Genomic DNA, 14,572 nt, shown 5'->3' with positions numbered 1-14,572 from the left:
ATATTAAGGACTTGACCATTGTACTATTTCCATTTTCTGTCGAGACTTCGACTTTGGAATTAGTAGCGCCCAAAAGTCTATTCGTTTACGTGGGACAAACGGCACGACTTGACCAGTGGGCTTTTCTATTTAAGTTTGATAATAAACCTGAACCATAAGGCCATCAACATAAACATCTTCCCCCTGGGTGATATTTAAGAAAAATACAAATGCTCTGGTTATAGAAATGGAGATGAAGAATTTGGCCATAGTCATTACTATTATTATTGCGATACATAATTGCAGTTTATTAGCAGTGGATGGTGGAGATACCCTTTTAATGGGTTCTTCCCTCTCAGGAAATCAGACCATTATATCAAAGAATGGCACGTTCGCATTGGGATTTTTCAATCCCAAAGGAACGAATAATTGGTACATTGGCATCTGGTATGCGCAAGTCTCTCAGAAGGCCATTGTTTGGGTGGCTAACAGAGAGAATCCTGTCAGAAGCATGCCCGGGGTTCTCAACTTTTCAAGCGACGGTCGTCTCAGATTGTTTAACAGAGACGATCAGTTTGTTTGGTCAACTGATAATGGCCGAAAAGCCTCAGGCGCAATATTAATGGACTCCGGTAATCTAGTTTTGCTGGATGCCCACGAAAAGTCTGAGATTGTATGGGAGAGTTTTGCGCATCCAGGAGATACATGGTTGGCGGGCATGAAAATGTGGAAAGGCATGAAGTTAACTTCGTGGAAGAGCTCTGTGGATCCTGCAATTGGGCTATTCTCTTATGGAATGGACATGTCCCCAGGAAAGTCACAGATGGTGATGATCCATAACAACAGTGTTACATATTGGTCCAGTGGAGAGTGGACTGGTAATACTGCTACCAAGATTCCCGAGATGAAAGGTCAGAACATAGTCGAAATGTCCTGTGTGAGGGTTTCTCTTTCAAGAATGTACTATGATTATTTCATAAACCCGACTTGGAAACCTCTCACGGCGCGGCTAGTGTTGCAGACGAATGGAGAATATGGAACTTATTTCTGGATGGGTGACGGTAAATGGACTCTGGTTTGGTCGACACACCGGGGTCAATGCAGCGAGTATGATATCTGTGGAGCTTATGGAGTGTGCAATGCGAATGATGTGTGTAGTTGTGTTGAGGGTTTCACGCCCAAGGAACCATCTCAAAGCTGGTGGTCAAACGGGTGTGCTCGGCGAAGACCCCTGCAATGCTCTATCGCAAAGGGAACTACCGACGGCTTCCGGGAAGCCAAGAACCGATTCTTGCCCGAAAAAGAAGCAGTCATATACAATGAGCCAACACAGAAGAGTTGCCGGACTGCTTGTCTCAACAATTGCTCCTGCACAGCCTTTTCTTTCGCTACTTCTCATCCTTTCATGTGTAGACTGTGGTTTGGGGATTTATTCAAAATGCGCGCTTCATCAGACGGTCAATCCGTCTTTATTAGACTGGCCGCTTCTGAACTGCCGCATTCGACGTCAAAGCGAAGCAGCAAACCTCCTGCACTTAGAGTTGTACTTGCTGCTACTGGAGCCGCGTTCTCTGTCATTTTGGCTCTCCTGTTGGGCGTCTTTATTCTGTGTAAACGTCGAAGGGCGCGGAAGAAAAGCATTGAACAGGACGTGCCAACGTCGCTCAAAGCATTCACTTACAAAGAGCTGCGAATTGCAACCAAGAATTTCAAGCATAAGCTGGGGAGCGGAGCATTCGGCTCTGTGTTCTCAGGAGTTCTGCCAGACAACACGCTTGTAGCGGTCAAAAAACTAGAAGGTTCTGTCGGAGCAGAAAAGCAATTTCGTGCAGAAATAAGTACCATCGGGAAAATACAGCATGTGAATCTGGTGAGGCTCTGGGGATTCTGCGTAGGAGGTTCTCGAAGGCTACTGGTGTATGCTTACATGCCCAACGGCTCTCTAAATTCTTTTCTCTTCCACAAAGAGGGGGAAGTAGAGAAGTTGTTGGACTGGAAGACTCGGTTTGAAATCGCACTGGGCACTGCGCGAGGATTAGTTTATCTCCATGAAGAATGCAGGGATCGCATCATTCATTGCGATATTAAGCCTGAAAACATTCTGCTGGACGGTGACTTTCACCCCAAGATAGCTGATTTTGGGTTGGCAAAGCTAGTAGGTAGAGATTTCAGCCGCGTACTGACAACCACAAGAGGAACTCGTGGGTACTTGGCTCCCGAGTGGATCTCTGGCCTTCCTATCACTCCCAAGGTGGACGTATACAGTTTTGGCATGACGTTGCTGGAAATCATATCTGGTCGTAGAAATCTGGATCTGAAGGTGGAGGAGAGCAGGTTGTACTTTCCTACCTGGGCTTCATGTCAAATTCAAAGAGGAAACATAATAGGCGTTGTGGATGCAAGGATAGCTAGTGAGGCTAATATAGAAGAGGTGAGAAGAGCCGCCATGGTTGGGGGACTATGCATTCAAGACGATGAGAATCTGAGGCCGAGCATGGGTGAAGTGGTGAAGATATTGGAAGGAACGATGGAAGCTCCTGCACCACAAATTCCGAGGTCTCTACAGGTGCTGGTAGATCAGGTGGATGACTACGAAAGCCATACGTTTGATCGACAACCATGGACATCAAGTGGTTCCATACCGGCAATGAATTAGGTTGCTTTAAATAGGCATAATTATATTTAAAAGAAATGCTTACTACGCTGGTACCTTGGTTTCAAGTGTAGAGGAGTACACCATAGAATAAGGTTAACAAATATTTTAAAATATTATAAATTATATTAGTAAAACTCTTCTAAAGTGTATAAGTTCCAAAAATTTTTTTTTAAAAATGCATTTTTAGTTCGATAAACATTTCAAAATAAAGTTAGTTGAAGTTTTGGTTTTTCCTTTCTTTAAACTTTTATCAAATTTTCACATATTTATGAAATTTTTATACAAATATTTTATTTGAAATATTTAAACTGTTTTTTATTAATCATATTTGTCAACAAATCATAAGCTAAAATTTTTATATCTAAAATAAATATTTATGTATTATAAAGTTAAAATATATTTCTTTAATTAAAATTATTCAAAAAAAGAATTCTTGACAGTTTGATTGGCTAAGGAGTTTGACCTCTTATTCCAACCTTCGTGTTGTTCAAGATATATATATATATATATATATATATATATATATAGATATAGTGTAACCCTAATCTATTGGTGTACATTTTAGAATAGTGAAAGACAATAATAATAATAATAATAATAAAGCTCTCATAATAAGTTGTTCACATTCTTCTCATTATGATAAAAAATTATTTGGTAGATCTTATTCAAGATTAGTTGGCTTATGCACATTATATAGTGCAAGGCAAATATTTCTAGGTACATATTTATTTTGATGCAGGAGCATCCTCAGTTCTTGGCAATCTTGCATCGACCAAAAATATTTCCTTTCTATTTTGCTTTTTGTTTTGTAGTTTCAGCATTTCATTATGTATTTCCTGGCATTGGCTCACTGGATCTTAAGGAGTTACATTTTGCTGGCGGACTTGATCATCTTCCTTATTCCTAAACCATGGAGCATTTGGATCAATTTTCAGCAAGTTATTGATTCCGGTTTCTGAGATAGTTTTCTAATGCTGGAACCAGTTGGACCTATTTTCTTTAGTGATTCTATTAGATCCCTTTTGTAGCTTGCGAAGCCTTGAGCATTTATTCCAATGTTCCTTGGCATGTGGACGACCTTCCCTTTGATCCACACTTCATGATTTGGATTTTCCGAAGGAATCTCTTTGGCGGATGCCAACCTTGTTGGTTTTACACATTTGGTCTTGTTCTTCAACATTTGATCCCTTTTGGGCAGACCAGATCCCCTTGGATCATATAAATAATTGTAATTGAGCATTGGAATGTAAATCAGAAGAAAAATAAAACATAGAAGATAGATCTTAAGTTTTGAAGTTTCGGTTGAGACCTGTTCTGTAGTTGAGCATGTTTGTAGCAGGCTAGTAAGCCTAATTCTTGTATCTTGGATGTTATCGATTGCTTGTAATTCATTTTCATGATTTAATTTATTTATTTCTGCTCTGCCTCCATCATATCCTTTTGTTTTCATTGTGTTTACTTTTGTTGACCGGTCCAGATTGATCTCTTTGAGGTCCCTCCTAACTGGTGATTACACCAAGTGGTATCAAAGAAGACTTCGTTCCAAATATTGTGTGGTCCTAAAACTTTTGGTGTGGGGTGGCAGCTTGTGGATCCAACCTATAGATGCAGAGGACTGGCGTGAAGATGGTGTGAGGAGGAAATAAGAATGGTGGAGAACGTGGGAATGCATACCTGGCTATGATGGAAATATTGAGAGGAATTACAACCTGATTGGAAGCCATTGAGACAACCTAGAGAAAAGGCCGACATATTGAAGATGTGAGTGAAGCTAAAGGAGAAGAAGACTTAGAAGAACAACTAAACCCATTGATGATCGATCCAGATGAAGAAAGGTTCTTAAGGGTTTTGAGTAGGGCGAATAGTAAACCAAATTTTACCCCGCTGGAATATGATGGAAAGTTGGATTTAGATGAATTGATAGATTGGATCTCAGAGATGGAGAAATATTTTAATTTTGAGAACACCACAGAGGAAAGGAAGGTGAAATATGCGTGCACCCGGTTGAAAGGTCATGCATCTATTTGGTGGGAGCATTTGCAAGTTGATAGAAAGAGGAAAGCTAAAGAAATGATTAGAATATGGGATCGAATGGTTGCTAAGTTAAAATCAAATTTTATGCCAGTTGATTATCAAGTGAATCTGATGCAAAAGTTGTAGAATTTGAAGCATAAGGAATCTAGTGTAATAGAGTATACCAAAGCATTCTACAAGTTGAATATTAGACCCAAACATGTTGATGATGAGGTCAAACAAGTTGCATGACAGTTGAATGGATTGTGGATGTCTATATAAGATGAACTCAGTTTGATAAAATTGCAGAGTGTTGAACAAGCTTACTAGTGTGCCCTTAAAGTAGAAGAGAAGCTAAACAAAAAACATGAGTAGAGATAGAGAGGTAGGGGTGGAAGGTTTTCCAAAGAAATATTTCAAGGAGGAAGAGGATATACCAAAGGTAGAGGAACCTATACAGATTAGAACAAGGACATGGAAGTAAGCAAATATGCTAGTTCATAACGGAAGGATGATAGAAATTTCTACCAGAGAAGAGAACCTGATGGTTATCGAAATGAGAATTTTGGAAAATATGACAAAAGAAAAGACAAGAGAGTGTTTAGAGGAACTTTCTTTAAGTGTGGAGAAGGACATCATTCTTTCGAGTGTAAGAAGGCGGAGAGAATCAGGAGAATAGCAATGGTGGAAGAAAGCCCCACAAGATCAACTAACAAACCAAAAGATGGAGAATTATGGATGAGGTGGAGGGATTTGTGTCATACTGGAGGAGATGAAGAGACTTTGCAAAGGAGGAATTTGTTCAAGACCAGATGTAAGGTATTTGATAAGTTCTATAAAGTTTTTATTGATAGTAGTAGTTTAGATCACCTTGTTTTAGAAGAGACGGTGACTAAGTTGAATTTGGAAAGATTGAAAGCCTTATCAAATAGCATGGATTTAGGATGATCATAAGTTGTTAGTAAGTGAGAAATGTTTGGTGAAATTGAAAATTGAGAATTATCATGACGAAGTCTTGTGTGATATTATGCCTATGGATATTTGTCACCTTTTAGTTGGGGAGATCTTGTGGTGCAGGAGCACCCTTCCAAGCTCTTCCTCTTTCTTTTTTTTATTGGTGTGATGCTTCTTTTGAATCCATTGTATATAAAATAAAGAGCCATGTGCTCATTGGTCCTAGTTAGGGTCCTAGTTGAGGTCTTAGGGTCATGAGTCAAAAATTGAGATTTTCTTGGAAATAGGGGGTATGTGTGCATTTCAAGTGTTTAGGGGTCCTTCATAGCATGGTGGAGTCCTTAGATTGGCCCAATGTGGGTCTAGGAGTCAAGAAAAGTAACATTGGGAAAGTTGCTCAAAAGTTGCAAAAGTTGCATGACAACTTTTAAAAGTTGTCAAGCAACTTTTCCACCATGAGGCCAAAATTTGTAGTTTGGTGAGGGAAACCCTAATAAGGGCACACAGACCAAGGAGAGGGTAGTATAAGTATTTCCAAACCCTAAGTTAATGGGTTGGATGTCAGACATTGTACGACCCAAGTAAGCAAAGCTTGACTGTGATTGTTTGTTGGTTACCAGTTAGTTTGAGTGAAGAAATTGAGCAAGTTAATGGATTGATTTGCATGTAAATATTTTCATTGTGAGAAATTAGATTAGGTTTTTATTTGCCAGTAGTGTGTGTTTGTAAATAGTTTGTAAATTGCCTTCCCTCTGTCCAGTTTTGGACTGGTTTGTATAAATGGATGCATAACTCCATTCCCCATTGTGGAACCACCATGAAACCATGGGGAATGAGAGTAGAGACCTTTTACCATAGTTCAATGCAATGAGGTCATGCAAAGACCCACTCCTAGGCGAGACTGGATAGTGCCCGATTAGGAATGGTTGCTATTGCAGAGGTCTTGAAAAGAAAGGTTGGCTAGAGGAGAGTGCACCCTTTGGAGGAGGTGTAGAGGAGTGTGTGAAGCACCATTGGTGTGAAGGAGGAGCCTCCACCAATCCAGACAAGGTGGCTAAAACACAAAACATCCACTATGACCCAGGCAAACCAGAAAAACCCTCACAAAACCCTTAAAAACCCCAAAATTTGCCCTAGGCATTGTACGGCCACTTGGAGGCCCAAAACCAAAGAAATCCTTGAGCCCTTACCAAATTAATGGCAGTCCATTTTGGGAGTTTTGGTAGTTTGTGCACCGTTTGTGAGAGGGAGCCCTAAGAGTCTAGGTAGGAGGCCTAATTGGTCCTAATCCTTGTAGCCCTATTTTGTAGGCAAAACACAAAATAGTGAAATCGGTAGGAGGAATGAAGGTTGTAACTTATTGGGGGCACATGGATGGATGTAAAAAATGGTTTAAGACCTGTCTTAACCTTGCTAAGACCTTGGAAGGTGTAGAACAAGCCTAGCCCTTATTAGCCATAGTAAGGGGTTTTGAGTCTCATGAGTAGGTGAGACCTTAGAAGCAGCATTGCAACTCATTGGTGGGTGGATTGGGCAAGGTCAGGGGATTCATCAAGCAAGGGAAGTCCTAGAGACCCTAGGGTGTGGAGTGAACACCAGGTGATCTAAGGAAAGGATCCAATAGCATAGACTAGGCTAGTCTATCCCAAGCACCATCCCATTAGATTGGTATCAGAGCCAGGTTAAAGATTTGTTGGACTGTGTATGTTTCTATATACTAGTGAATCAGTAGGGGAGAGTAGAATGGTCACTAATGTAGAGCTGGCTAGGGAGGTAGAAGAGCAGAAGGAGAAAAATAGACTCCTTGAAGAAGCCATGAGTGAGATAAGGGATAAACTGCAAGAAGTGGTGGATTAGAGGACACAAGGACCTTGGGGTGAAGACACCAAAGATAAAGGCAAGAAAACCATTGACATAGATGACATTATACCTAAACCAGATCCCTTGTTTAATGAAGAACCTTTTGTGAAGGCTATCAAGGCTTTGAACACCAAGGCTTTTGAAGGATTGCCACATTTCAGTGGAAGGATGGACATTGACACTGTCATGGAATGGATTGAGGGCATGGAAAACCACTTTGAGTGTGAGGGAGTGATACAGGCTCAAAAGGTTAAGGTTGCCAAATCCAGATTAAGGGAAGCAACTTTAACATGGTGGAAGTACCTACAGGAAGAGAGAGTTAGCATGGGGAAGCTACCTATTGCCAATTGGAAGGCCATGGTGAGCAAGATCAAACAAAACTACTTACCAGAAGATTATGAAGTCCAACTTCATAAGAAGAGATAGGGTTTGAAGCAAAAAGACCTTGATGTGACCTCCTACACCGAAGAATTTCAAAAACTTTACCTTAGATCCAAAGTCCAAGAAGATGAATCTATTAAGGTGGCTAGGTATCTAAGCGACCTAAAGTGGAACATTCAAGAGGAGATAAGCCTATGGACTCCTACTACAGTTCAAAAATGTCATCAACTTGCTGCCAAGGTGGAAGAGAGGAATAAAAGGAAAGGAGACTCCAATAACAGGGGTAGAGGCAGAGGTAGAGAGCAAATGAACCACTGAGGTGGTTACCAAAGCAAGTCAAATGAGCAGAGGAACCAAGGAGAAGCCAAGTTGACTGAACATGGCAATGAAACCAATCTTAGAGGGGGCCATTCTAGAGGAAGAGGTGTACAAGGTGGTCCAAGTAGGGGTAGAGGTACTGGCAGAGGTAACTCCTATTTTGCAACTATGAAGTGTTACAATTGTGGACAATTGGGACACCTGGCATATAGATGCCCTGACAAGTTTACCTCATCAAACAATGGAAAGAGGGTTGCTTATTCTCATGAAGACTCTTCAAGTAGCAAGACACCGGATGTGAACTAGATTGAATCAGAAATTGGTGAGAATCTAATGTTCAATAGGATTTTGATCAGACAGCCAGTTAAGGAGGAACCCAAACATAGGAGAGGATTGCTTAGGGTGAGATGCAAAGTTCTTGGTAAAGTGTGCAAGGTGATAGTTGATTTAGGCTCAACTAACAACATCATATTAGAAGAGGTAGTTAGGAAGTTGAAACTCACAAGAATACCCCACACTAGCCCTTACAAGGTGACTTGGTTGAACAAAGGACAAAGTGTGCTTGTCAATGACCAGACTTGGGTAGAGTTTTCTATTGGAGGATACAAGGATAAGATCCTTTGTGATGTGTTGCCTATGGATGCTTGTCATCTGTTGCTAGGAAGACCCTGGCAATTTGATAGGAAGGTGATCTATGATGGAGAGGAGAACTCCATATCATTTAAGAAGGATAGCATGACCTTCAAGATTCAGTCCTTGATAGAGGATGGAGAGGGAACTTCAAAAACACCTAATGTCTTATTGGCTACAGGTAAAGAGTTCTTAAACTTGCTACATGAGGAGGAGATAGTGAAGTGTGCCATCTTTGTGAAACCAAAGGAGGAAGAAGACAAGTTGCAGGCAGAAGTACCCAAGGAGTTGAAGCAAATGTTGCAAGAGTATAAGGACATAGTGAGTGATGGAGCACCTGTAACACTCCCACCTAGAAGGTCTATGAGCCATCAAATAGACTTTGTTCCCAGAGCATCCTTACCTAACAAGGTATCATATAAGATCACACCTGATCAGAATAAGGAGGTAGCAAGGAAAGTGCAGGAGTTATTGGAACAAGGACTGATTAAGAAGAGCATCAGCCCATGTGTAGTCCCGGTAGTGCTAGCATCAAAGAAGGGAGGTAAGTGGAGACTTTGCACTAACTCAAGGACAATCGATAGGATCACCATAAGGTATAGGTTTCCTATTCCTAGAATAGAGGATTTGATGGACTATCTAGGAGGTGCTATGTATTTCACCAAATTGGACCTTAAAAGTGGTTATCACTAGATTAGAATCAAGGAGGGTGATGAGTGGAAGACTACTTTCAAGACCACAAAAGGATTGTATGAATGGCTTGTGATGCCATTTGGACTCACCAATGCCCCAAGCACCTTCATGAGGTTGATGAATGAGGTGTTAAAAGATTTCACAGGAAGGTTTGTGGTAGTATACCTAGATGACATTCTCATCTATAGCAAAACCAAAGAGGAGCACCTTGAGCATTTGAGGTTAGTTTTAGAAAGGTTGCATGAGGATAAGTTATCCATCAACCTAGAGAAGTGTGACTTCTTGAAGCAAGAGATGGTCTACTTAAGATTTGTGGTGTCTAAAGGAACCTTGAAGATGGATCCAAGCAAAGTAGAGGCAATCTTGAATTGGCCTGCACCTAGAATAGGGACTGAAGTTAGGAGTTTCCATGGATCAGCTCAATTCTATAGGAAGTTTGTGAGGAACTTTAGTGGCATATGTGCACCAGTCCTTGACACCATAAAAGGAGGCCTTAAAACTAAGTTCAAATGGACTGAGCAGGCTGACAAAGCATTTCAATTGTTGAAGCAAGAAGTAGCCACAAAACCTATTCTTCTCCTACCTACCTTTGATAAGTTGTTCACATTGGAGTGTGATGCAAGTGGAATTGCAGTAGGTGGTGTATTGAGTTAAGAGGGAAGACCTATGGCATTTTTCAGTGAGAAGCTTAATGAAGAAAAGAAGAAGTACTCAGCCTATGACCTAGAGTTGTATGCATTAGTGCAGTCTCTTAAAAAATGGAGGCATTACTTACTTCCAAAGGAATTTGTGGTGTTCACAGACAACTAGGCATTGAGTTACATTAACACTTTAGAGAAGCTTAGCAATAGGCATTTGAAATGGATAGAATACCTCCAATCCTTCACCTTCACCATCAAGCATAAGAAGGGGCAACTTAACAAGGTGGAAGATGCATTAAGCAGGAAGTTGTTGATAGTTCAAGAACTACAGTTGCAAAGCATAGGAATAGAAGGTTTCAAGGACCTCTATGAAGGAGATGAAGACTTCTCATTAGCTTACAAGGTTTGCAAGGAGTTTGAGAACCATTTCCATGGTGAGTATGCAGATTATACTCTCCAAAATGGTCTCTTGTTCAAGGGTAATCGGTTGTGTGTACCAAGAGGATCCATGAGGGAGAACCTCATCCAAGAGAAACACAATGGCAGTTTAAGTGGACACTTTGGAGTCAACAAAACCTTGGATTTAGTATAGAGTTACTACTATTGGCCAAAGTTGCCAAGGGATGTGAAAAGATATGTAGAACAATGTGGTGTGTGCCAAAGAGCAAAAGGAGGATCAAGCAATGCTAGTCTCTATCAACCATTGCAGGTCCCTAATAGGCCTTGGGAATGCATAAGCATGGACTTTGTAGTAGGACTTCCCAAGACAAAGATAGGTATGGACAACATCTATGTGGTAGTAGATAGATTTTCCAAGATGAGCCATTTTATTCCATGTAAAACTACACATGATGCTAGCTATGTTGCACATCTCTTCTTTAAAGAGATTGTTAGGATTCATGGACTCCCTTTAAGCATTATTTCAGATAGGGACAACAAGTTCATGGGTCATTTTTGGCAAACATTATGGAGGAGACTTGGAACTAATCTCTCATTTAGCTCAGCTTACCATCCACAAACAGATGGTTAGACTGAACTCATCAATAGGGTGTTAGGCAACTTGTTGAGGTGTTAACTAAGGAGTATGTGCAGACATAGGATCTAGTCATTCCACAAGAAGAGTATGCATATAATGATAGTGTGAATAGGACCACTGGTAAAAGTCCTTTTGAGGTTGTTTATGGTAGACATCCAAGAGGAGTATGTGAGTTGAGAGACCTTGGTACCTTGGAAATAAACAGTGGGCAAGCAGAGAACTTCACTCAAACCATCAAGGAAGTTCAAGAGAAAGTCAAGAAATCCATCCTTGAATCCACTCAAAAAATAAAGGCCAAAATGGATGACAAAAGGAGAGAGGTTCAGTTCAAGGTGGGTGACTATGTGATGGTCCATTTGAGCAAAGCTAGGAGGCAAAGTGGTAAGCCCACCAAACTACAAATCAAGAGGGTAGTACCTTGTAGAATTCTGGAAAAATATGGAGAGAATGCTTACAAGGTTGACCTACCTTCAGATTTGGCTATATCACCAATCTTTAATGTAGCTGACCTGATCATGTACAAGGGTGAAATAGTAGGCCAAGAGGAGAACCAAGCCAAGGTGTTGCAGGACCTAGATGCTAATGTCTTACCACAGGTGAAGAAGCCAATAGCAGAGGAGATCTTGGAATCCAGAGTAAATAACTCCACCAGGAACCAGGTCTACATGGAACACTTGGTGAAGTGGGCAGATCAACCTGAGTCTGAAGCTACTTGGGTTGAAGAGAGTAGGTTCAAGACACTTGGCATAGACCCGACTCTCATCTCTTCTTCTATTTCTTAGTTGTGTGCAGAGGGGGAGTATGGTGTAGGAGAACCCTTCCAAGCTCTTCCTCTTTCTTTTTTTTGTTGGTGTGATGCTTCTTTTGAAGCCATTTTATATAAAATAAAGAGCCATGTGCTCATTGGTCCTAGTTAGGGTCCTAGTTGAGGTCTTAGGGTCATGAGTCAAAAATTGAGATTTTCTTGGAAATAGGGGGTATGTGTGCATTTTAGGTGTTTAGGGGTCCCTGATAGCATGGTGGAGTCCTTAGGTTGGCCCAATGTGGGTCTAGGAGTCAAGAAAAGAAACATTGGGAAAGTTGCTCAAAAGTTGCATGACAACTTTTAAAAGTTGTCAAGCAACTTTTCCACCATGCTTAGTTTGGCATGGGAAACCCTAATAAGTGAAAATAGACCAAGGAGAGGGTAGTATAAGTATTTCCAAACCCTAAGTTAATGGGTTGGATGTCAAACATTATATGGCCCAAGTAGGCAAATCTTGACTATGATTGTTTGTTGGTTACCAGTCAGTTTGAATGAAGCAACCGAGCAAGTTAATTGATTGATTTGCATGTAAACCTATGTGGAGTGTCTTCTATGGTGTAAATAATTTCATTGTGAGCAATTAGATTAGGTTTTTATTTGCTAGTAGTGTGTGTTTGTAAATAGTTTGTAAATTGCCTTCTCTCTGTCCAGTTTTGGACTGGTTTGTATAAATGGATGCATAACTCCATTCCCCATTGTGGAACAACCAGGAAACCACACGGAATGAGAGTAGAGACCTTGTACCATATTTAAATGCAAGCAAGGCCCTTTAAAATGCAATGAGACCATACAAAGACCCATTCCTAGGCGAGACTGGACAGTGCCCGGTTAGGAATGGTTGTTGTTGCAGAGGTCTTGAAAAGTAAGGTTGGCCAGAGGAGAGTGCACCCTTTGGAGGAGGTGTAGAGGAGTGTGTGAAGCACCGTTGGTGTGAAGGAGGAACCTCCACCAATCTAGACAAGGTGGCTAAAACACAAAACATCCACTGTGACCCAGGCAGACCAGAAAAACCCTCACAAAACCCTTAAAAACCCCAAAATTTGCCCTAGGCACTGTACATCCACTTGGAGGCCCAAAACCAAAGAAATCCTTGAGCCCTTGCCAAATGAATGGAAGTCCATTTTGGGAGTTTGGGTATTTTGTGCACTGTTTTTGAGAGGGAGCCCTAAAAGTCCGGGTAGGAGGCCTAATTGGTCCTAATCCTTGTAGCCCTATTTTGTAGGCAAAACACAAAATAGTGAAATCGGTAGGAGGAATGAAGGTTGTAACTTCTTGGAGGCACATGGATGGATGTAAAAAATGGTTTAAGACCTATCCTAACCTTGCTAAGACCTTGGAAGGTGTAGAACAAGCCTAGCCCTTATTAGCCATAGTAAGAGGTTTTGAGTCTCATGAGTAGGTGAGACCTTAGAAGTAGCATTGCAACTCATTGGTGGGTGGATTGGGCAAGGTCAGGGGATTCCTCAAGCAAGGGAAGTCCTAGAGACCCTAGGGTGTGGAGAGAAGCAAACCTTGTTGCCCTTGGAGGAGCCTTTGAAAAGTGAAGTCTGTATGAATGCTAGAATCTGTTTGGTGGATGGAAGTAAATTATTGGATGGGATGAGACATGAGAATGTGTGTTTTGCCTTAGTTCCTAAGAAGTCTGAGAATCTAGACCATGAAGAAGAACAATTGGAAGAGATAAAGGGGTTACTAGTAGAGTATGAAGACATCATTTTAGATAATGTGCCTAATGGATTACCACCTATGAGAAGTATCAGTCATTGCATGGACCTAGTTCCCAGAGCTAGTTTTCCTAACAAAGATGCACACTAGATGACATTGACAGAGAATGAAGAGCTGAATAGACAAGTGCAGGAATTGTTGAAGAAATGTTTCATTAGAGAAAGTTTGAGTCCTTGTGCAATACCAACAATATTAGCACCTAAGAAGAATGGATAATGGAGGATATGCACCAATTCCAGAGTGATAAAATAGATCATAGTTAAATATCAATTTCCTTTCCCTAGGATGGACGACATAATGGATTGTTTGAGTGGAGCCAAATATTTGACAAAGATAGAATTGAAGACTGGATATCATCAAATTAGGATTAGAGAAGGAGATGAGTGGAAGACAACATTCAAGAAAAATGAAGGACTGTATGAATGGTTGGTGATGCCTTTTGGGTTAACTAATGTACTAAGTACTTTCATGAGGTTGATGAATGAGGTATTGAAGAAATTATTGGGTAATTTTATTATTGTATATTTGGATGACATTCTAATTCTCAGTAAGACAAAAGAGGAGAATTTATTGCCCTTAATATAAGTTTTGCAGAGGTTGAGAGAAGAAAAATTGCTGATAAACCTTTAGAAGTGTACTTTCATGAAGGAAGAGTTAGTCTATTTGGGATTTGTGATATCTGAGGATGGTTTGAAGATGGACCTTGAGAAAGTAAAAGCAATTGTTGAATGGCCTACACAGGATAGCACTGGAGATGTAAGATCATTTCATGGATTGGCTAGTTTCTATTGGAAGTTTATCAGAAATTTCAATTTTGTTTGTAGCCATATGATTGAGACAATGAGGGGAGATAGGAAGGAGTCCAAGTGGACCACTGGAGA

The 14,572-nt window shown here is 40.7% G+C and overlaps 1 protein-coding gene across 1 annotated transcript; it reads left to right on the top strand.

The window, feature by feature from the left end:
* The first annotated feature begins 226 nt into the window (after positions 1 to 226).
* On the top strand, positions 227 to 2,635 carry LOC131057566 (G-type lectin S-receptor-like serine/threonine-protein kinase At2g19130). Its single transcript, XM_059212900.1, has one exon. The coding sequence runs from the start codon at positions 227 to 229 to the stop codon at positions 2,633 to 2,635; it is 2,409 nt and encodes an 802-aa protein (XP_059068883.1).
* Positions 2,636 to 14,572: the final 11,937 nt, after the last annotated feature.

The sequence above is a fragment of the Cryptomeria japonica genome, chromosome 10, assembly GCF_030272615.1.
Source record: "Cryptomeria japonica chromosome 10, Sugi_1.0, whole genome shotgun sequence".
Taxonomy (NCBI): Eukaryota; Viridiplantae; Streptophyta; class Pinopsida; order Cupressales; family Cupressaceae; genus Cryptomeria; species Cryptomeria japonica.
Note: the sequence above shows the minus strand (reverse complement) of the source record. Positions and strands in the feature narration are given on the sequence as shown.

What these genes read in the sequence shown, in the direction of transcription:
- LOC131057566 (XM_059212900.1), top strand. Translation starts at nt 227, where the DNA reads ATGGAGATGAAGAATTTGGCCATAGTCATTACTATTATTATTGCGATA.